We start from the raw sequence: 24,272 nt of genomic DNA, 5'->3' as shown, positions 1-24,272 counted from the left end.
TTGCAGTGGGAAGGTGAATGCCCTTCTTAGAGTCAGGGAGACCCCCGTTCAGATTCTTGTTCAGCAATGAATCTCAGTGGATGACTTTGAGGCAGCCAAAGTCTGAGCCTTGCCAGCTTCACAGATGGGGCTGCTGCATACGAGGTCGCTTTGAAGGAAGAAGTGCAAAAAAGTGATGACAAAATCTTCCGGATTAAATTTTATAAACTGGAAAGCAAAGGCAAAGACGTCTTTCTCAGGTCCGCACGTGCCTCGTGCTTAGAACTGGGGCGCCAGGCTAATACTTTTTCTGCTCCATCGCCCTCTTTCTACTGCCCCCACCGCCTCCCGCGCTTCTCTTTGCGTCAGGAACGGGGAAGCAGTGCAGCGCAATTAGTGAATCGCGTCAATTTCGCTCGGAAGACAGGGTGGGGTGGGGGGAGGCAGAGGAGGGACGCGCCGCCGGGTGGGAAGGCGGGCGTTTCATTAGGAGACAGCGGCTGCGGTGTGTTTGTGACATCAGCCCCCCATTTCCTTATATACTTCGGATATAGCCCAGAGTTCCCTTTATGGTCCAGATCTTCGGAAATCCGCGCTTTGCCCTCTCTCGCTGCACCGCCGTGTCCGTCTCTTCCGTGGGAGCGTGTGCGCGTCTCTTACTCGGGCTCTCCGCTCCATCCCCGCGCCAAGCGAAACTCACCCGCGCCTCCTGTCCTTTGTATGGACTGTACTTTCTAGAGGGACGGAGAGAGGATGGCGAGCCTGGTGAGGATGCAGCTGCTGTGCGCGATGCTGCTGGCCTGCGCCTCGTGGACGCTGTGCACAGGTAAGCCCCGCTCGGCGGTCCTGCGCTGCGCTCGTGTTGGGCGAACGAGGCGCAGCGGCGCCCTCGGGCTGCCTGCCCGAGGAGGAGGTCGCTGCGGCTGGGCGCCTTGCGCTCGGCGGCCAGGCGGCCGGCGTGGGAGGAGCTGGAGGGGCGGGAGACCCGCCAGGTCAGCTTCAGCTCCCTTTGCACGCTCCGGAGTGCCGCTTCTCCCGCAGCTTTGCGGAGGGTTCAGAAGCAGAGCTGGCCGCTGCTGCTTCAGGCACAAGATGCTCTTTAGCTCACGAGTGTCGAGAAGCTCTCCCTCTCTTTTCTTTTCTGTTCTAAAGACCTTTTTCCTTCCCCCTTACCAGCCTCGCTTCATCAGTCTTTGAACGACAGATCCACTGTAGCGTCGCTTTATAGGATCGGGCAAACAGAAGGAGCACGCAGGAAGGCTCACCACCGCTAGAACAGATCTCACCAAGCTGTTCTCCCCGCCCGCCCCCTCAGAAATTTTGCATTGCAATTCTCAGCATTCCTGGGGATGCTAGCTGGGATTGATAGGAGTTGTAGTAAAAAACATCTGTTGGGCTGGGATGCTGGACTGGGGTAAATCATCAGTTCCAATTCCATAAACGTGCGCACTGGCAGGGCATGTCCAGATGGAAGGTTCCTAGTGCAACCAAACTCCACATGCACAGAAAGGTTTTTTTGTTTTCTTGTTTTTGTTTTTGTTTTTTTGAGGTCCAGTAATCAGAGCCAAATAGTAGGGGCAAGTGGATAATGGCATCGAATACTGCATCCCCACAGAGTGTAGGTTGTGTATATAAAAAAGAAAGCACATCTGAGTTACTATACATCAAGGATTGTAACACAACTATCAGGTGGCTGGTAGATCTGGTACAGGTGATGAACAGGGGCAATTAGTAGAAGATGATTTTAAAAATTCAGTTTCACTTGCCTTTCTTACCAGTAAATCTTGCTGAATTTTCTTCTGCCAGCTATCAATAACTGATAACATTACTGAAAAACGGCACATCAGTCTAGCAATAGAGCCATTCCTAAAATGGGGGAGCTTGGTCCTAGTCCAAGATGAGCAGTGCACTTGCTGACTTGCTTTACGGAAAGTCATTTTCTCTCCCTGAAAATCAGGGTGCTTCCAGACAGAGGAGTTTTGGTGCGACCAATCCAGAGGCACCATGCAGCACTCTCATCCGTCCAGTCCCTTTCCTCACCTTCCTTTTTCTCCCTTAATGGATTTTCTCATGGCAAGAAAAATGATTGAATAGGGTGTGGGAAACAAAGGAGGTCATGAACTGAAGTTGACCCTCAAAATTCTTTGAATTGCATGCAAAAGCCTCATCTATGAGTACCCAACGAGAGCTACCAGTAAAATACTGTGCTGATCATAATTTATTTCAGAGTGAGAATGAATAGGATAAAATGAGAGTGGAATATTGTCCACAAAACCTAATGCCATAATAAATGTGTAAGGTGCAATCATATGTCCTCCCAACATTGCAGGTGGGAGACATTGGATAGGTCTAAAGTTGGAGCTGGGACTTTGACCTTAGAGGGCTCTCCCTCCACCTTTGAAGCCAGCATGGTTCTTTCTACATCAGTTGGGCTCTGATGGCAGTGCAGAGCAGGGTGTTCCAGCAGGTGGAAAAGGGAAAGGAGGAGTGAGGCATTGCTGTTCTCCAAGGAATTATGGAAATGCCTCAGTCTCTCCAGTCCCAAGAAGAGGAAATATTTGTAAGGCCAAAATTGCTGGTATGGATGTTTTGGAAGGCAAGGAGATTGCAGAGGCAATCCTAGCTAGCCTTTGAGCTCCTCTTGCCTTTCAATGGATGCCTGCACTCTTCTCAGTTCGGAGGGTTACAGGCAGCCACATAGGATGATGTCCTGAGTCTTTAAAGTGCCACAAGGCTCTGTTGCCTTTTGTTGCAACAATCTAACATAGTAATTGAAGTAACAATTTCTGGAGGGATTGCTAAGGCTGCAAAGCCAGAAGAGAACAGCCTTTCTTAAACTTTATGCTCTAAGGACTAATTGCATTTCTGCTATCAATCCATAGCTAAAACAAGAAACACATCAAATGACTTTATTTCTTACAATGCTAAAGGATTGGGAAACTGTGCATAACACAGACAAATGCCACTGTGTTTTACATCACAGTAGCCATACAACATCCTATAGAAAGGTGTTGAGAATATTTCATGCATTGGTAACTTTTAAATCAACCCCTTTCCCTAAAATATGCAGCTATTTACCTACAATTTAATTTTCTTCATTAAAAGAAGGCTGAGAAATGTCACTATACACAGGGAGACATGAAAGTGCCATGTATCAAACTTGCATGTGTTCCCAGGCACTTCCATCACTTCTCATGAAATATTTCAAGGAACAGTTTAGAGAAAAGCCATAAATATACATTCTCAGTTCAGATTTAACTTTTCCACCTCCGGTTCAAAACTCCAGCATGAATGATTCAGGACTAGAGGAAAAATTGTGTGCAATCTCGAATTTAGAAGGTTATTCTTGGCATATTATGTATACTTGCAAAAGTCAAATGCCACAATCCAGGACATTGTTAGAAGGCATGTGAAAGTTCCTTTCACATCAGTGGGGCTTAAACAAATATAATTCTATGCTGGGTGGTGGCCAGTAAATCTTACTTCCAAAATAGGTGGCATATTTTAGGAGTGTTTTAAACATATTTTTAACCAATTGAGTCTAATATATTGAAAAATCCTATCTTAAAAAAATAAAACTTCTATAACCCGGTGTTAAGTTAATTTCAAATAGTTGGGTACCATCCAATTCACAACTTGAATAAAAAGAAGTAATTGGATTTCAACTGTTTTCATCCCACAGATAGAAATACAAGTATCCCAACTTTTTATTTGGTTTGCTATTTGTTCTGTTAGAAGTATAAGAAAGTTGTGTAAGAAAAGGAGTATTGAGATCTAATGCTGTCAGACATAGTTCTCTTTACTGGAATAGTTCTTCTCATTTGCAAATGGAAAGGGAATGTTTTAATTGTGCAGTGAAAACTTATCTGCAGAATAAAATACACAGTCATTCCTTATGCCTGACCATCCTGCACATAAACTAGCCATAAGTGGTTTAAAATTCAGTTAGCTCCAATGGGAAGATTAGACACATGCCAAAATTATCTTTCATTAAAATGAATGACACTTTTAATAAGTGCTTAATTTTGTCAGAATCATGTCCACTGTTATCATGGAAAGTCTATGGAACATTAAGAAATAGCCACTGAAGTCACTGAGGCATGCACCTGGACTCTTATGTTTATATAAAGAACTGCAAATCTTTACTGAACTGGGACACGGTATCATAGAAAATATTATGATTTCTTTAAGTAATCCAAAGAAATTATCCATAAACCATTACATGAAGATGAAGCTCTCTCTCAGATTCAAAATACTCCTGCATTTCCTTTGAATTGGATAGGATATCATCCATACAGATGTCCAAAGAAAGCTCCAAGGTGTAACCATCTGGTTTTAGCTGTTATTAGGTGCATTTTCCTCATGTTTACAGTCCTGAATAGATCTCAATCAGAATATCTAATAGTGGATATTAGATAGAATAGTATGTCATGTCAGTCCTATCCATGTTGAGTAGTCCTACTGAAATGAATGGGGCGTGGTCATGGCTAACCTCAGTTCATTTTAAACAATGTGGCATACTACACAAATAAACCCCTTTCACCCGGCTCTTTCTATAGTCTTTTGCTCTGTATTATTTCAGTGCATGTCTCTTTGCATATAGGCATTTGCAAATAGTACTTTCTGGAAAAAATTCAAGCAGGTGCATGCTGGCAGTTAAAAGAAAACCAGTCCAATGTTTGCTACATTAATATAAGTAAGATTCCTTCTCCCTCATTAATTTCTATAATTCTGTGCCAATTTTTTTTTAGCCTGCTTCACTGGGAAGCATCTTTAAGTATCCTTTAAGGATCCTTAAAAGAAAGCCTTACCTGGGTTTCGATCTAACCATATAACTACATTACAGTCAATACTACACATTCTAGCATTTGCTTCATGAAGATATAGCATGCACCTCTATGTTAATATCTATATGTCAGACATAGAGTAGACCTATTGAAGTAGTTAAGGCTTAAATCTCAATGAGTTCACTAGATTTCCTTTATGGATGACTAAGTATGGATGTAACTTATAGTTTTTTATGGGATAAGGATTTCCTATTTACTTAGAAGTCAGCTTTACTGATTTTGATGGAATGTATGCTGTAAGTTTGCGCAGGCTTTCTGGATTAATGACAGCTATTGTTAGTTGCACCATGCCATAGACTTTGCAGTAAGGGTGTTAGAATACAGTAAAATATCCTCTGAAAAAGATAATTTCTTCATTATGCTTAATTGCTCCAGTTTGATTGTTCCTTTGGAAAACGTACTTCAGGATCTGTTAATAATATGCTCTTATTAGGGTCACTTACACTGACATAAAACTTTAGTCCCACTGAAACCTTAAATCTGTTTCTATTTTATTTACACCTTTTGCTGAAAAGCAATTTAGGATCCTTAAAAGCAGTCTGAATATTTTTGTTAATAATTCCAAATTTTTACTGTGTAGGATTATATTAACTGATGTCTACAGAAAATATGTTTAAAACTATTCAGCCTCTTGAATTTAGACGTTTTCAGGAGCTGCTTCTTTACACTTTATGCATTTAGTAAATGAAGTGGAACTTAAAACAATCAAAGCACTAAATCTACTCATATTGCATCAAGTCCTTGCCCTCCATATTGGTGACAAAGACTTAAAATGTTGCAGTTGACTAATAATAAGTGTTTTCATGGCTAAAATGGGTTTTCCTGAAGAAACTGTATAAATCAAAGAACATAAATTAAACAACAAAATGCTTGCCAAACATTTACTTTAGCCAGCCCTTAACCTTAAAATCTCTTTAAAGGATATTCCTAAATCCTGCGTGTTGAAACCCAAATGCTAGTGATTTATAATGAAATAGTAAGCATATGTTTCTGATTAACTTTGCAGATTCGGAAGAGGAAATGAAAGCCTTAGAAGCTGATTTATTGACCAATATGTATACATCAAAGGTAGTACTTTTTTCTCCCTTTCACCTTCTTTTCACAGAAATCATGAATTTCCCTTGCAAACACAGATACTTTAGTATAATCCCTCCCTGCCCAAAAAAGTTGAAAGTTAAACATTTGGCACACAGTATTCATGGCTGTGCAAAAATTGTCTTCCAGTTCAATTAAAAAATAGAAGAAAAGAAGATGAAATTAATGTCTTCTCACCTGTACAGTTGATAGATTCACTGGACATGGTATGGAATTATGGGATGATGTACATTTGTTAGAAAAAAATGTATTTCTAGTCAGAATATGCCTGATGAAAGCAGAGTTAACCTTAAGTCACATAACACCACTGGAACCCTTCCGGAGATGTGAAATTATCCTGCCAAACCAATAAAGAGGAGGAATGGCTGTCTTTAGCCACCTAACAACATACGTTTGATGATCAACAAAATGATTGCTTTCACAGTATGAAATTAGCGAATTTTGGATCATCTGTTATGGAAATATTGTATCCTTCATATTGATATGTAATTATAGGATCCACAGGTGACATATTAAAATGCAGAACACCTGCTTTGCCAGGCAGATAGCCAAAAAAGGACCAGAATCTCTCGCATACGTTACTTTTGGAATGTAAGCAAATATTTAATTCTTGACTGTCAAAAGATTTATTGGGCAGGCTGAAAGTTGGATCCTTGATATACAGCTGTCATAAAATTTTGGCAGGCTTTAATCAATATTAATATTTTCAGGCCAATAACTGACGTTCATAACACCATTTGATATATCTGACCAAAGGTCTATGGAATTGTGTATTCTGAATTCCATAATGGTCTTGATGGAAATAGTATCCCAGTTGTTACATATACTATAAAATACATGTATAATACAATGTCCTGTGCAACTGTAGTGGCTTACAGTACAGTAAAAGTGTTTGGATACTACAAATTATTATTAATAATAATTATAATTATGTTTCTATACTGCCCATAGCCAAAGTTGCCTGAGTAGTATGCAAAAGGTATAAAAAGTATTATTTAGAACGATAAGCTATATTTTCTCCTTGACCAGGCTATACTGCTTAAATGCAGTAGATTAACAGACCAATCCATAAATCACTTAAACTGGAAAATATTATTTAAGCCAAATTTGAAACCATCAACACAAGATAAATTCATGGGGATAAATTCATGGGAATAGCTATACCTTTGTATCTTGGTTTATGATGGAACAAAAAAGAAAAGAAAACTTATTAGACACAGAGAGAGATTTTACACACATCTGCTTATCTGTGCTACTAAAGTACATTTCTTTTATCATGGATCATGTCTGTTATGAAGCCTGAAAAGAGACCACAAAAAGATACTTGCAAGTATCTTCATCCTGTATGAAAGAAGCTTCTATTTCCTTATCTTATTCTAAGGATATATTATAAACTATTTTGAATCTATTTTGGTGGTATTTTTGAACTCATCTGATCATTACCAAGCTGCCATGGGTGATGCATGTTTCTTTTATACATTTTTACACCTTTCTTTTACACCTTCCTGTTTCTATTACACATTTAGCAATTGTTCTGGAATCTCCCAGGCTTCCAGCACTTCTTGATGAGGAGCAGGGAGGGGGGATCCTGTGGAAGGAATTGCCTCAAGAAGGCATCTTTGATTCCTTGCAAGAGGAAGAATGGCAGGATATAAATGCAACATAAAACAACTATAAGAAAAGGACTGCTGATGCAGTGGACCTTCCAGGTGATTTTGTGATTCACCATCCCTCCTGCTCCACTGGCCGACATGAGGAAATCACCCCACTTAACAAGGGAATTGGCCTTGGCTACCTCCACTGACATTTTATTAAGATAATCTCATCTGTCAAAAACTAAACTGTACCAAAATCCTGAAGTTTCCTTTCAACTAAGCCTTGTTTAAGAATATGGAAAAAACCTGCAGAAAGGAAACTCACACTTTGAGTTGTGACTAGAAAAGTTTACCTTGAAGAAGTCTACATTTTAGAAGTACTTACTCAGACATACATAGGTTTCATAAATTTCCTGAAAACACATGAAAGCTTAAAATAAGGATCTGACACCAGGAAAAGCATAGGTTGTAAAAATGCCTATTTAAAAAAAATCATATAGATACAATAAGGACTAATATATTTATTGTGTTACAAGCATTCATTGGCTCTAGTCTTCAAAACTTTATTTTGTGTTTGGTTTGAAAGACTACTTGGCTACCTGTTTGGATTATATTACAAGGAAGTATTTTCTGGCTATGTGTGTGCATCTGTGCATTCCTGTTGGTCCTCTCTCTCTCTCTCTCTCTCTCTCTCTCTCTCTCTCTCTCTCTCTCTGTGTGTGTGTGTGTGTGTGTGTGTGTGTGTGTGTGTGTAGGCTATCCTTTCCTTAAAAGAAATGAGGTCTTGCCCAGCACTGCAGAAAAAAGAAATGAATGTGGAGATCCAAGATAATTGCATAACTTGTTCACATTGCAACCATCAGTGTTTCATCAGATTGCCAGAACTTTTTGATCCCGCATATCTCACAGCCTTTAGGTGATCTGAGCCTCTCACAGCCTTTAAGTGATCTTGGGTTTGTCCCAAACCTTTAAAGCATGTGTAGAATATTTGTATTTCTGGTGGCCCTCCTTAAAAATGCAATGGAATTGTGTTAGCTTTATGATTGACTTGGACTATATTAGAGAATATTCATATCTTGTAAATAGAGATGAAATCCATAAGCACCCTGAGTAAAAACATTCTTTAGCTGTTTAGAGAACAAGCTTTTTTTTTCCTGGAGAGCTTCTAAGTTGAGAGGAAGGTGTTCTTGATTCAATCAGTTGTCAACCACCTGTGCACTTAGAGACCTTCACTCCCACTTAAAGCAAGACTCACAATTCTTAAGGCTTTGATTACTATCTCCAGCCTTTATGTTCTGGTCAGTCTCATCTCCACTGCTTACTTAAACAGTGCTATTGGTACTAAAGGAGGTACAAGAGTCAAGCTTTTCAACATCAAAGCAAAATGATTTACTGCATTCATGAAGGTTTTTGACAACTTCTTCAGATTTAGCATAGCATAATTTGCAACTTTGCAAAAATAAAAAAGACCTGTGTTTGTCTGCAATGAACTTTTATCTAGGAGTTTTCTTTCCTGAATGTTCAGATGATGAATTGTTGGGTCCAAAAGCTGGGCACTTTACAAAACTTTATTTAACTTGCCAATCAAAATAAACCTTTGCATTCATGGTATTGGGCTAGTTTAGCCACTAGCAAATAAGAATGGCAGAAACTCAAGAATTTTGCTTTATAATTGATCATTTTCTCAGAAAATTACAATTTCAGATTAGCATTGATGTAGGCATAATTTTGAAGTCCAGATTAATTACGCCCAGGCTTCAGTCAGGTTGCCAGGATGTGTTTGAACATATCTGGGGCTTTCAGAATCCAGAGAAGTATAGTTCCTTGAAGGACCAGCTGTTGCAGCCTGACTGAGCCCTACATTTTGTGCCCTTGGGGTGGAGAGAAAGAGGGCACAGTTGAGACTTCCCTAATAGAAGGGATGCCCTTATCATGCCTTACATGTAGACTTGAGAGCATACTATTATCGATGCTGGAGCCTAGTTCCCCTCACTGCCTGCATGGATGGAGTTATCATGTAGCATGAAGAGAGATGAAAAGAAGGACCATTCCAGACCTAGGTTGTCTCATACTCATAGAATGACATTTTTCTATTGCCTGAGTGGCTGTTGCTACTGCATTTTCACTTCTGCGGAATGGAGTCATCGGTGAAGAAGGATGTTATCAGCAATTTAGACCACAGCCTGTTTGGGTGTCCCTGTGCCTTTAGTGCATTGATGACATCATCAGCATTGGCCAGAGCCTGTAGACTCTAAAGCAGGCTTGCCCTCTGCAGATGTGTGTTGGTTTACAACTCCCGTAATACTTGTCTGCCATGTTGGAAGGTGTAGCCCAACACATGTAGAGTTGCTAGGTTGAGGCAGACTGCTTTATAATGTGCCATACTCTTTCCCAGGACTAGTTTGGATCCCCCCGACACACACACTCATGCCCAGATCCAATAAAAATAAGATCCAAAAGGCCCCCAAACCACCAAAATAATTCTGGATTTTGACAACACCACCCTTTCCATCTTATTTCAAGTTTAGAAGCTTCTAATATTTGAACAAGCAGATCTAAACTTGTTTAATAATTAGATTTGGCTCTTACTCTTTTAGAAACTTTAGGACTCCTCTTTGCTTCACTATTGCATAATATCGTTGTTGTCATCAGCTGATCATTTGTATGCTGCTTTTCTATGGTTAACTGTGATCAAAGTGGTTTCATATTATCTGATCCTGAAAATAAATGAAGATAAAATAATTCAGAGAACTATTATTCAGCAAACAGCCTGACCACAGCACCTTGTGCTGGTATTCTAGTAAAATTATCAACACATTACAGTGGGCACCATTATGTACTCTGTGCTTTTCGCATCTTTCAGATAAACAAGGCTAAGCTTCCTCAGTGGAAAACGACTCTTCTAAATATCTGTGACCTCATAAGCAATCTGAACAACCAAGAGGAGGAACTAGATGATGATCAAGAAGAACCCATGGCAAGAAAACAATTTGCTGCCACACTGGATGGCTCCACTTTGGAAGCAATGTTGACACTATACCAGCTTCAAAAAGTCTGCCACAGCAGAACTTTTCAGCACTTGGAGGTAAAGCCATATGACAGAGTACCTGGGGATCCTATGTGACTTGGTAGTTGAAAATATTAGCACAGAGCAACATTTTAATTCATACAGTATACAAACTCAGCTATTTCAGTTTGATACCCTATTTGACACTCCCATTATAATATTTAATACGCACTATAATTAGCAATGTACTGAAAATTTTTAGTGCTAATAGGCACTCTGACTAGTATTTAAATTTCTAGAGAATTGGGACTGGATTAAATGTAACCCACCCACCCCTAAGGAGTAGGATAGGGAATTGCATAGTTCAGCCTGTTACAAATGTAGTTACCTATCTTGCTATATCTACACATGTCAACACATGGATCAGGGTGGTTCTGTTACTATTGACTAAAGTCAGGGTCCAATCCTATGTTTGCTTATACAGAAAAAAAAAATCCTACAACTCTGTCTGAATGTACCTACGATTTAATCATTAATCATTTAATTATCCTGAATTCCTTGATTCATTCAGGTTTCATCGAGATAAGCAGCATTATAGATACTTAGGGTTTGGATGCTATCCTCTGACCAAAGTCACTTTAATGAAAATAGTGATTCCATATGCTCTTCTTATCACCAACAGTTTCTTCAGCAAGATGTTTATGACCCAGAAAATTCGAACCAAGATAAAGACCTGATGAAGAGAAAGACTCCTTACATTCTGAAACGGCAAGTACATGTTAACAAAGCCCGACGACCATACATACTGAAGAGGAGTTCATACTACTGACTCAGCAATTAAAGTAGTGTTTGTTTAGTTTGTATGTAGCTGTGCTTATGGTTACCTTATTTCAACCTTAAATCTTATTTGTGTGGAAAATATATTATGGAAAGTGATCATGCTGATAGAAAATTCTTTTTTGCCACTGTTGTTTCTTGATTGTAATTTTTCCTACTTAAAATTAACTGGACTAAAACATTTACAAATAAATCTAGTTTCTAAGCATTATGCATTGTACACCACTGAGACTTTTAAAGTGTTGGCAACATTGCTTACTCTATAGAACACACCCTTCTCAACAAGAAGACAAACATTGTTGCATGAGAGGATGTTTCATAATTCAAGATGTGATGAATTATTAATATGCACTAAGCAAGTAAATGGCAATTCTAAGCCTTTTAACATTCATGTTGTTGCGTTATTCCCAGCATACAGAAGCCCCATTCACAAACTTGGAACACCCAAGATCCATTTTCTCTTCCTTCTGGTTAAACCCAACTCAGAAAATATTGTGCACAATCCAGAGAATATCAGGTACACTTTAAACCCTAGACAAAACTCAAGGATTAACAGCACTAACCCCTGCCTGAGTAACAGATCTGAGTCCTCTCTATTTGGTAGGATTGAATACTAGATGAGTGTCCACAGCACTGCAACCTCAGCGCTACAATTACGGCTGCAGGTCTATAGGATGAAGCCTTCAGCAGATTTTGTTCTGTTCTGTTGTTCTGTTGGTTAGAAAGGTGGAGTACAAATCAAGTCAATAAATAAGCCCTGTGGAAGTCAATGAGATTAATTTCTAAGTAAACATGTATAGGATTGCATTCTAAGTACACAGACAGTTCTTCACTTCCTTGGGATCATATCAGTTATGCATTTGTGTCCTGTGGAACAATTAGCACTCTACAGTCCACTGAAGACAATGGAAATATTTTCAGCTTTCTAAAGAGCAATTATTATGGTCATTATTAGAGCTTGGCTTTAATTCTTAATTATTATTGTTCAGTTGATTCCCTTCTCCTACTGCAACCCCATACAAGTTAGACCCAGCTATTCAAGAGGACCCCCCACAATCCTCTGGAGAAGTTTTGAAGGGGAGGGGAACTCTGGGGTTGCAGGATGAAGGATGTGGAAAAGAAGGGTCAGTTACATTAGTTCTCTTTCACTTATCTAATTGCTGGATACACCCTAAGACCTAATTTGCATGAAATGACAGCACAGAGCAGAGGTTGGGTATGGGTTGCCACTGAAACATGATTTATTATTACATGGTAAACCTGAACTATGGTTAAACTAAGGGTTGTTATCCACAAACAACCCAGGAAGGTAATCCATACTTGATCTCTGGATTGTGTACAGTTAACAATCCAAAATTAAACCATAGTGCAGGATTTGCACATAACAACAACCCAAGCTTTCATGACAACCCCTATTCAACTTGTAAGTGGTTGAATGGTTGTAAAGTTATAAAGTTCATGTTAGTCTGAGTAGTTCATGCAGACATTCAAACAGAAGAACCCAACACAACAGAAATATAGTTATCATGTTCATATCAGTAGTAGTGGAAGTCAACTTGATATTTGTTTTCCAAAAGATTAATAAGAAAGCTAACAACAACAACTATTATTATTATTATTATTATTATTATTATTATTATTATTATTATTATTATAGTCAAGACATATTTGAAAAGGATTTGAAAAAATGAACAACAACATCAGCAGTAGCAACAAATAGTTCCTTAGTTATTTGAATTTTAGAATTAGATCTGCCTAATCTGGGTTACAAATGATTGGACGATGAGTTATTCCCTCATTAGGGTGTAATTCTATGCATGCTTAGATAGAAACAGTCCCATAATTCCTCAGCCAACCATACGGGGATACAGTCCTTTTTCTGTTTGAGCATGCATAGATTGTGCACTTCAAACGGTAAAACTTTCAAATTCCAATGCAGACAAATGTTAGAGTAACCCCTTCCTGATTCATCTTGTAGTAGACTGTTACTAGGAAATGCATACAATAAATACATGATATAGTATCAGATCAACTGACTCTTTGCTATATGATATTTCAGATAGAACTCACCATTTGTGAGTTTGAAGACATTCATAAATCTACCATCTTGACAGTTCAGTCTAGCTTTAAAATTATTGATTCACTCCAGAATTTCATTATATCTTCAGCTCTCATGGCTAAATCAAGGATCTGCCCTCCATAAACGGACGTGTTGCCTTCACAGAAGGTGCCTATACCTGTCCTTCTTTGGGGGGAGTGGGGGGATTTTCCTTTTTTGAACCACAGCTCATCCACTAATAAGGTTCCCAACCTCATTGTAGCAGTTTCACTGGACTTGAGTGGCTGATGGAGAAGTCTGCTTGCAGATGCCTATATCTGGGTCCAGCTATAAATGTAGTCATTAATGCACGGCTGAAGTGCCACATAAAAATTTAGAGATACTAAGAATTATACCATACAAACAAATATATCAAGAAGGCAGATAATTCAGATTGAGAGTAGAAGAGGTTGGAATTGGCCATATTTTTGTGTTTGCACATGGGTCTGCCATCCTGATGCATTTTCAATCAAAGGTCTCACTTTTTTGCATGTCTCCATCTCCAGTAGAAGACAATCTATCAAAAACAACAGGAATAATGAACTAGTAGCTCTTATTTTATTTATTCCAGGAAACTAGAGAGTAAAAATTAGTGTATGGTAATTTACTGATCTGCTAATTTACTAATTGAGTACATGGCAGCATAAGAAGCAGACCTAATTAAGACATAATGAGCACAAGTGTGGTATAACGATTAGTGTGGTGGACTAAGACTTGGGAAACTTGATTTCTAGTTCCCCTGCGTCCATGAAGCTCCCCGGGATGATTTGGGACAGCCACTTACTGTCAGCCTAACCTACTTACCTTGTCGTGAAAATAACATGGAGAAGTGGAGGGCCATATAAGCTATATTGGGTCTCTTGCAAGAGGAGAAAAGGCAGGATATAAATATAATCCCACATAAATAATTGAAAAAGTAGTGCAGCAGGCCTCAGTACACACGAGGTTTCAGGTTCACAGACCAAGTTCAAACAGACCAAAATCAAAACATGGTTTCAAATCCTGGTTTGTATGAACTATCCACAGTTAGAAGGAGCCATCTTTCCCAAGGTCAGATTTAATGGGAAACTAGGGTGAGAGCTTTCATTTGCTTTCAGTATAGTTTCTCATTATTTTTGGACCCAAGCTGGTGTGTTTGATCTTAAAAGATATTTAGATATCAGTGATTCTTTTGAACATTTATTCTTGTAACCTTTGTATTTTAAAATATGTTGCTTGGTTTTTTCATAGTTTGTGGCAGTGTGCAGAGTCTTAATATGTACACTCTAATGAACTATATCCAAACCTCTTGTGGCTACTGCTGCTGCTGCTTCTTTAATAAAATAAAATATGTGCTAAGTATAAAATCCAGTGAATGCTAAAATAGCCACAATATAAAACATGTAAAGCTCTGCACTTAAGCAGTTTAGTGTTTCTCCAGTAGAAACATGCTTGAGAGCATCTCTGACTCATCTTTCTTAAAGTTTTATGAAGACAGAAAATAAGTTTTCAATAGCATTGCTAGTTTGAACTTGGTGCTGCATAATTTTCAGTGGCATCACTAATATAGAACTGTGAGGCATAGTGAAGTAAGACTGTCTTCTCCAGCTTGGTGCCCTTCAGATATGCTTCACTTCAACTCTGATGATTCCCAGCCATAAGCACATGAGAAGAGCCATGCTGGCTCAGACCAAGCATCTCTCTCATCCATTGTTCCATTCACACCATGGCCGAACAGTTGCCCCTGCAAAACACATGGTAGGCTATGCAGGCTGGGAATCATGTGAGCCAAAATCCAACACATCTGGAAACTATCAGGTTGGGGAAACTGAAATGTGGAGTCTGTGACCAGCGATGTGAAAATCTGTCATACTTGTTGGACTTCTTTCCTCCAATTGGTTATGGCCTAGGAAGTGAGTCGAGCTGAGATCAAGTCTGTGAATGCTTAGGAGCATTAATAGGTCTCTTTGTGCTAAATCATTCTGCCACTATGTACTCAAAGCCCATAAGTCTTGCATGTGAAAGCAAAATTCTGCTTGTGCAGTGGGTGTCCAGGCATGTAGTGTGCTATATGTGTGCAACACAGACTTGTTAGTTATACCTATGTAGCAGTTGGACTGGCTTCCTGGAAAATGTCAATACAAATGTTTTACATGGGTCAGGTTTAGGCCACAAACAAAGTGGACTGAAGCCAAGCTGAGAAATCTGATAGATTCCCAGCCCAAAACTGGATTTCTCAGACATCACTACCCGTGACTGAGTTCAGACTACACAGTAACCTACAATCAAGGAAAATGTGTAGGTCAAGTGCAGGTTGTCAGTGAACCACAAGTTAGATGTGCTAAGAAGCTATCAATAACCCATGCAATGAACCCATGGATTATTGCTGGGTTGTGAACTGTGACTTATTTATCATGATTTATTATCTTGGCTGGATTAAGGCAATAGATAAACCATGTTTCAACAACAACTCCAAGTTCAATGGCTACCTACACTCATCCGTTCCTCAACCCCTGAGTTTGAGTTATTGTGCTGTCTGAATCCAGTCTCCATGCAATGTAACTGGAAATGCTTAGGAAATAAGAGTTGCATTCATGTCTTTTCCCCCATAAAAGCAAATTGCTATTTTTGTTATATCATATGATACACTGGGACTAAATTATGGTGAAAGCCTTTCACAAAACCTTCCTCTTCACCTCTTCTGCTTCTGCTGCCACCACCACATGCAAGGCAAAAGAAGAGGAGGCGATATGTCTACTGGGAAAGCTGATGGGGAGTTGCACAGCTCTGGTGTCCCGTTGCATTCACATGGGCCTGCTGTGTCTTTTGATGGATTCATTCCCAAGGAACTAGGCACACTTACGAACGCCTAAGCAAATGAAGCACTGTGTGAAGATATGCCTCTTTGTCGCTGTGTTTCATGTACTGTCTGTCAGTTTCATGAGTGATCCTGAATTCCAGTATTATGAAAGAGCTAGAAAAGTATGTGTGTGTGGCAGGGTGGGGCGGGGGGAGCATTAAGGAAAAAAGACAAACACCTACACAGTGTCTTTTGACTGGTAATATTAGAATCCATTTGTCTGGAAATGTTTACAGTTTTTAGAATTTGGTGACTTATTTAAAGGAAACTCCTTACCTCCTGCTAGACTAACTGTGAAGAGGTGATGTGTTTGTACACCTTTTCTCAGTTCCTACACCTTTTCTAACCCAACATTTTAAAGTATTGACATCCAAGTTGCCTTCTTTAGCATGCATTTTGAAAACTTATTTCTCTATGCATTTTTCACTGGCTCCTCTTTGAACCCTTCCCTCATCAGCTGAAAACTATTTAAGCCATTCCTGATTGGCTAAATAAAGAAAAGAGTCATGCAATTCAAGTGGTGCATTTGTCCAGTTGGTATAGATCCATAACATTTCCTATTTTCTGACTGTTTTGTTTTTGTATGTTTGCAGAATATATTTAGGCAGTTAGCAATCTCCTGCCTGGCTGCCATCCCACAACCACTGACACATTTCGAATAACTTGCGAATAAATAACTTGGAGAAATAATAACAGGGATACCAGCAATATCCACTGTGCACTCATAATGTTCTTCCTGAAATAGCATGTGAAGTTCAAGAGACCCAACACCTTATTTTCAAATTTTGGCTCACAAACCTGTGCTGCTCTTTCTTGCAAATGGCAGTGGCAAGCAAAGTATCAGGAGCACATGGAGAAAAAGGGAAGCACTGTGACTTCCGTGCCATTTTCTGCATAAATCTGATCATTTGAGTGAAAATGCATCACGGTGAAGGTTGAGGGACAATGAGATCTGTAGTTCTTATAAGAACTGCTGAAATAATCTGGAACTACTTTTGATTAGATTAGAGGGCGGGGTACATATACTGTTCCAGTTGCATAATTTCACTGAAAATGAACAGATTTTTTTTTTCAAAAAATACATTTTGACCATTTAAAATCAGACAAATGAACTGAGAATGGACTTCTCAGGATAGTCTCATGAGAATGGACTTCTTATCTAACAGAGAGAAGCTCACTGCATGCAGCAATCCTTCATGATTCCTGCCCAGCAGCAGATAGTCACCTATCTACACAGAGTTCTGTTCTCTGTTGAATTTAAGAATTTGGTTAAAGATTAATTTATTCTTGATTGAAGAATTTAGGATACATGCAAACCTTGGTAGCTTAAATGGTTTATGAACAGAGTTCTTGGTGACCACAAGCTATGCCCACAAGCAAAGATCTGCATACTATCCTGTGTACTTTTTGAGCAGACATGTGGAGACTTGGTATTTGGGATGCTAGCAGAAAGTGCTGCTGAGCAATTCAGTGCTTAATTTTGAGTAGATTGGCAGCCTTTTTTCCCTGTTCACTTCTGAGTAGGCTTAAAACAGGCAATCGCAATCTGGCCCTTCTTGCTCTGCCTTTGACCCCCCTTGCAGATGGCAAGCCCCCCCCCCCCCCCCCGCCCCGGAGGACTTCCAGTTTGGAATCCATTCCTCTGGTTGAGAAAGGCTCTCCACCCCTGCTTTTAGTGGGAATGATTGTGAAATGGATCCCAGTACTCTTCTGGGAATAAACAACAAAACACAACTGTTTCTTTCATGTCCCATTTATGTGTATATGTGTGTCTATGTTTGTGTGGAGTGAGCAGAGGGGAGGGGAGAAATACTTTATGAACTGATATATTTTGTCAAACTTTATCTAGTTTGCTTTTTTATTATCCTTTGAATTGTGAGTTAATTGGAGAAGTTCAGGTGTGAAGTAGGATAAAAATCTATTTTAATATAACTCTCCCCAGAGGCATCTGGCAAATGCCATGATTGGAAAGAGAATGTGGGACTACATGGGCTTTGGGTCTGTTCCAGAAGGACTCTTCTCTTTTTTATGGAGTGATGCAGCCTTGCATCACTATGATCTCCTGATAAAAATGCATTCCTGTCCAAACAGACGTTTGCTGCAGGGATGTGTGAGGGAAGGGAAACCACTGGATTCCTCGGCCTTGACTTCCAGGCCCAGAGTCAGAGTTCCTTGTGAGTGTGCCACAAGCGGCACCCATTCACACACCATGAACAGCCATGGTGGCAGCTCCTCATGTCAAAGAAAGCTGTTTGCAGGGTGTTTGCTTATGAGAGGTCACCAAGAAAGCAGCTCCCCGCACACACGCACACACAAAACCGGTGCAGCTGAAAGAGAACAAGGTTGCTGGGTGCACAACCCACATAACTGGAGCTCCATGAGCTTCCATGAACTTCATTTTGGAAGAACAGGTGACCAGAAGAGGAAGCCCCAAATGCTTGGAGGGGTGGATTCTGATAGGATTCACCCCAAGCCTAAATGGCTGTACCATATTAGCCAATGTCATTCAGTACAGGGTGGTGTCTGTCATTCAGTACAGGGTGGTGTGCTTTTCAGAACAGAATAAATATTTGAGTTACTGAGAGTTGCTTCTTCCTTTGCAAATGATCAAAAGAAAACTGATATGCTGAATTAAGAAATATCAGTGGGTAGAACTCTTTAGCCTATATAAGCCTGGGAAGCTTCCACATTCAGTTTTGCAAGAAGTAAAAACATGGTACTGAGTTTATTGAAGGCAAGAGCATGCATGTTTGGTAGCTGAATCATCAGATAATTGGACGAAGCTACTAAAATCTGATATAATAGGCAATTGTTTGATGATCTGAATTATACTGAGACATGATTGACAATACTATATTTAGCAGAAACCTCTATTTTTTCAGAGGCGCTTCAGGCCAGTTCCTTTCTGTGATTTTTCAGGTTAGTTCACACACAAAGAGATCTCTTTCCTTCCATATAATTGGCTTCCATTTTGTGCCATGAATTACACCTAGCTAGTTTTGCACCTCACCTCTCCTCTCCATCTCTTTCTTTTTCTTGGAGAAAAAGGCAGAAGACTGACTTCTCCAATAACGCCCAAATGTCAACTTTTTCTTCTGAGTAGTGGCACCTGATGGTTCCAGTGGCAGTGAAGTGGTGTATAAAATTTGGGATTTATTCTGAACCGTTAAGGAACTCTCCATGGTACTAAAACATACCACCCTACATCTTAGATTCAGCACCATGGATAGCTCCTTAAGAGTTCAGAGTAGATGAACTGCCCCAGCTGACATTGGCATCATCACCCCCACTGTCTGGGAATTCTTGATGGTGTACAGCTGTCGCACCACTGAAATGCCTTAAGTGATTGTGGATTTCACCTGTACTTGGATTACACCTTTGAATCCTGTAAAGAACATCAGGAAATGTTTGCCTGTCAGTCTGAATCTTAGTATCCGCACATGGCACTGAACAAAAGGCACATGGTACTGAACAAAATAGCAGAACTAGGGGACCTTTCTGTCACTACAACTACAACTTTGTTTTGAGCCAGCCTCTGAAACATTCTTTGGTGGGATAGCTGAACTGCAGAGAATACACAGAGTGAAGACTTTATAGAATCACACAGTTAGAAGGAACCTGACGGCCATTTTGTCCAAGTTCCTGCTAAATATGAAGGAGCACTGAGCAGAGGTTCAAAGGTATAACTGAGATTGACTTATTTTCCTCCTTTTTATTGCCAAGCATTCCCCACAACCTTTAGTATTATACTATTATACATCTCATATATCTCTGTCTCCATTTGTCTCTGCCTCTATGTAGATTGCTTTTATATTTAATTGTAATTTGGCTTGAGCAGTAATTGTATAATGCATTTTCCATGTGTAACTAAGTAATTTAAAGAGGATTTGTTTGTTTCTTTATGCTGTGCATACCATCTGGGATCCTGTGGATAAAGTGATCTATGAATTATAAAATTAAAATGAATGGTTGGAGGGAGGGAGGGAGGGAGCTCATATACATATTCAGAGCTAGAAAATTTCAAACAGGTGGCTATTCAGCTTCTTTATGAAGACCTGTAGCAAGGGAATGTGTTCCCCTCACCCTTGTTTATTGGCTCCTTTGTTGCTCTCACTTGTTCAAGCAAAATCTATTCTTCTGTTCCCCTGTTGCATCGGCTATGTGAAGGGTGCAGTACTGATGAGAATGGCTGACATGTTCTCTCTTGTCTGGATACAGAATTGAAATTCTTGTATGAGTCCTGTGAGTCATCAGTTTGGTTCACATATGCCAGATCTCAGTCTGTCATTAATATTTGTATCTGAAAGAAAGGTGGAGCAGGTAAGATAAAAGATAGAGAATAAGATCTGTAAATATACTTCAAAGGAACAAGACAGCATGTTATAGCACTGTTCAGAAAAATGCCTCCTTACCTGCAACTGTGGAACAGGAGTTAGTAGTCTCTCCTGAGATCAGTTTAGATCCAGGTGAAGGCAACAAGCCGCAGTCTTTAAGGCAATGCTCAGATTGCACAATCAGCCTGAATCAGGCAAACCATGGTATAGACACCATTTGTCCAATTACAAGCCAGGAGGCGGCTTCCTGTGTTCTCTAAACCCAGGTGGCATGACTTGTTGGAGAGGAAACAGCTCTTAAATAACCTTACAACAGGTTATCTGAGGGTCATTTTCACCTCTAACAAGCCATGAGTCCTGGGTTTGGATAACATGACAAGTTGAGCCTGATATGTGCCACAACTTTTTCAAGCAATTGCGATCATGCTAGCCAGGGCAATATTTCAGTAAATTTAGCTTTGAGTCTCTAGCAAAGCAACTTTTGGGGTGAATTTTCTGTGGGAGATTAACTGGTTTGTACATGGGGTTATTCACACCTGTGACATCAATAGACCCTGACTGACTGGTGGGTGAGCAGAGGACTGAATCCTCTATTTCATTATCTAGCACTGGAAGCCAGGATCAATTTATCTATTAATAGTTCTGCATGGAAACTGCTTCTGTAACATGCCAGATGCTACAAGCATCTGAACAGAGCAATCTTATGGATTATGTCATACTCAGATATTGTAACTCTAGCATCATCTCTTCCTAGGGTCTAGCAATGTGGAAATGGTACCATATGAAGTTAGGTGGCCATATATCTTTGTTTTAAATTGTCTTCTGTTTAAAGTGCTGTTCTGCCTTTTTTAGTTTAGAGATTAAGAACCATAAGAGCTGTTGTCTATCAACAATTAGTACCTTGAGAGGTGACTGAACAGGAAGGCATCTGGTTAGTCTTCCACACTATGGCAAGATGTACTGTATTTCTCAATAATTCATACCTACATTTGCATCTATATGTACAAATCAACATATACAAGTCTTATGTAAATCACTACCCCCTTTTGCTCTCTCTCTCTCACTCTCTCTCTCTCAAGTGATGATTTTTCTAATTTTTTGATGATTTATAGTGGATGTCCCAAGGGGTTCAGTTAGCTGAGAAAGATTAAAAATGTCACTAGGAAAAAAGGATCAATTATCCTCGACTTCTTGTCTTAGCAGAGGTCACCATAGCTCTGCAAATGTTCAGCTGACAATTAAATGGGTGTGGTGTGGCTAACAAACATGAAAACATGTTTTCAAAGACACAGCTAAAGGGAACAATAAATCATCTACTTCAAAAGTGCATCTAAAAACACACTAAAAATTGCAGATTAAAAATAACATCCAATCCAAAGATCATTTAAAGCTGGTGCATATTTTATACTTGCTTGAATATGCTGCTGCTGCTACTACCATTACTAAAACTAATAATTTTTAGTTTTAAAAATTTAAAAATTAAAAATTACTAAAATTAGTAAAAAATTACTAAAAATTACTAAAACAAATAATAATTATAAAGTGAAAAATCTGTCATTGTACTGGCAAATCGGATTCAGAGAATAGTCTTTGCCTTTGAGATAAATTTTAAGAAACCAAATGAAAGAATGGCTGTAGTGATGTTATTTTTTATATTACAGTGGCATCTGGTGGATATTGAAGGAACAACTGTTTGACTAAACAAATCCCTGCATTAGAAAGAGAGGCATAACAAACCAGTAGTAACCCAGTAGACATATCCCCTCAACCAATGGGCAAAAAGCCAATATTTGAATGGAAAAATGAAAGCACCTTGTCTGAGTGCTCACTCAAGCGCTTCCTGTTGGTATTTTGAGCTAGGATGGCAAATACGTTACATAAACCTTTTTTGATCTGTCAGCACAGATTAATGTTGTGGCAAAATGTCCCCTGCTCCCCCATCATTCTAATTCTATCTGATAGGAAAGAAATTGCTTTTGAAAGGAAATTGAAAGGAGAAGAACTTTTAAAGGGGGAAATCACAGATTTGGTTCAGAGTTCATTTTGAGGACCCTGGGGAAATTGCTGAACCCTGAAGAATGGGAACTCCAAAGCCAAAATTCTTCAGTAGGGATTTTTTTTCCAGAAAAGTTCTGAGATGTTTCTTTTCTTGCCCTAAGTTGATCTCAATTCCTATATGCTGAGAGATAGCTGGGGAGAAGTCTTCCTGTCTACATGTGGAAAGCAATTTACAAAAGACCTCTGGGAAGGCCTGCATGGTGATCCGCCCTTCCCATATTTTCCTGCTTTGGCTGAAATAGACTCAGTGTTGGAGAGACTCTTGAGGCACTCCAAAAGGCAGTCCATGACTTTATCAAAGGACCTAGAGCAAAGCAGAAGTTAATACACAATATCATCTGTTGTGCTCATAGCTTTTAGATGATAGCAGCAATCTCTTGCATAATGACCAGTGAGGAATTTAGTTAAAATAAACTAAAACTCAATTAGCTGTAAAATAAAAGATGTTAATTGGCAAGAAGCACACACAGAAATAAAAGTAAATAAAAGAGAGAAGGAAATTGGGATTTAAAAATCTATCAAATCATGTGAGTGTTTATTTCCCCCCAAGATAGCAAAGAGAAAGTCAAACTATAAACCGCTCTTCTTGTTGAATTATTTTTTTAAAAGTTTGACCTCTACTTTGTCCCTCAACATTACTCTCTGCATTTAAAACTAGAAACAGGTTAGATTTATATTTCCTTGTGAAATATAATTTTTATTTTAAATCTTAGATTTCATCTCAACCCTCCTCCCACTGTAACAGTTCAGTTCTCTATAGCCAGAGGGTCAAGCGCCTTTCCGCCTAAGGGCTGAATTCTATTTCAAAATAACTCTCTAGGGCTCTGTTCTAGACGGGAATGTGGCAAAAGGGATGAAACTCCATACTAAAAAATGCAAGCCTATTTTAGCTTAAAGCTCCTTCTGCCTGAGAGGAGCATTTCAACCTTTTTAAGGGCACAGTCCAGTGAGGATGCCCATGATCTCCAGGAGGATTGCAGGTATCCTGTGCAAGGCCAGAAGAACAAGGAGGTGAAATTTGCTTCTCCGTTGCTCCTACTCTGTACTTCAGCCCCATGAACAATTTCAGTCTTTTAGCTGCTTTGGAAAGGGAGGGAAGGAGGCTGGAGAAGTACCAAGATAAGCCATATTGTTGCATATTGTCCCCTTCCCTCTCCTGCACTGGGGTAGCTTCCTTACCCTTCTCTAAGGTTGGTCTTATGTTGTTGGAGAAGCAGTCTTTCTATGCTCTCCACAAGTGGAGGGAAGGTGATCTGAGGTCTTCTATGACATGGATCTTGGAATGATGTGTCCTATGGCTGTCTAGGTGCTGCAGAAGGACCATAAGATCACTCTGTTGGAAAGGGGTTAAACATGCAAAAGCTGGGATAGCATAACATGATTGGTAGTTGGAGAAGGTAGTGGGGCTTGTGGATGCGGCTGTATGAGGATCCAAGTTGGGCTGCATTTTACCCATGGACTAAAGTTCTGCAGCTCTGTATGAAAGCTGCAGGCAAACAAACAAGAAATCAGTTCCACTGACTTCCGACAGCCAGCATTCCCTGTCGACACCTTTAAATAGTTGTTACAACTGTAAGCTGACA

The 24,272-nt window shown here is 39.5% G+C and overlaps 1 protein-coding gene across 1 annotated transcript; it reads left to right on the top strand.

Annotated features, from left to right (window-relative positions):
- The first annotated feature begins 732 nt into the window (after positions 1-732).
- Positions 733-11,412, top strand: NTS (neurotensin). Its single transcript, XM_044455729.1, has 4 exons — positions 733-805; positions 5,833-5,894; positions 10,380-10,601; positions 11,206-11,412. The coding sequence occupies exons 1-4, from the start codon at positions 733-735 to the stop codon at positions 11,350-11,352; spliced, it is 504 nt and encodes a 167-aa protein (XP_044311664.1). The 3' UTR covers positions 11,353-11,412.
- Positions 11,413-24,272: the final 12,860 nt, after the last annotated feature.

Source organism: Varanus komodoensis, unplaced genomic scaffold (genome assembly GCF_004798865.1).
Source record: "Varanus komodoensis strain SLA01 unplaced genomic scaffold, ASM479886v1 scaffold8, whole genome shotgun sequence".
NCBI lineage: Eukaryota > Metazoa > Chordata > Lepidosauria > Squamata > Varanidae > Varanus > Varanus komodoensis.
Note: the sequence above shows the minus strand (reverse complement) of the source record. Positions and strands in the feature narration are given on the sequence as shown.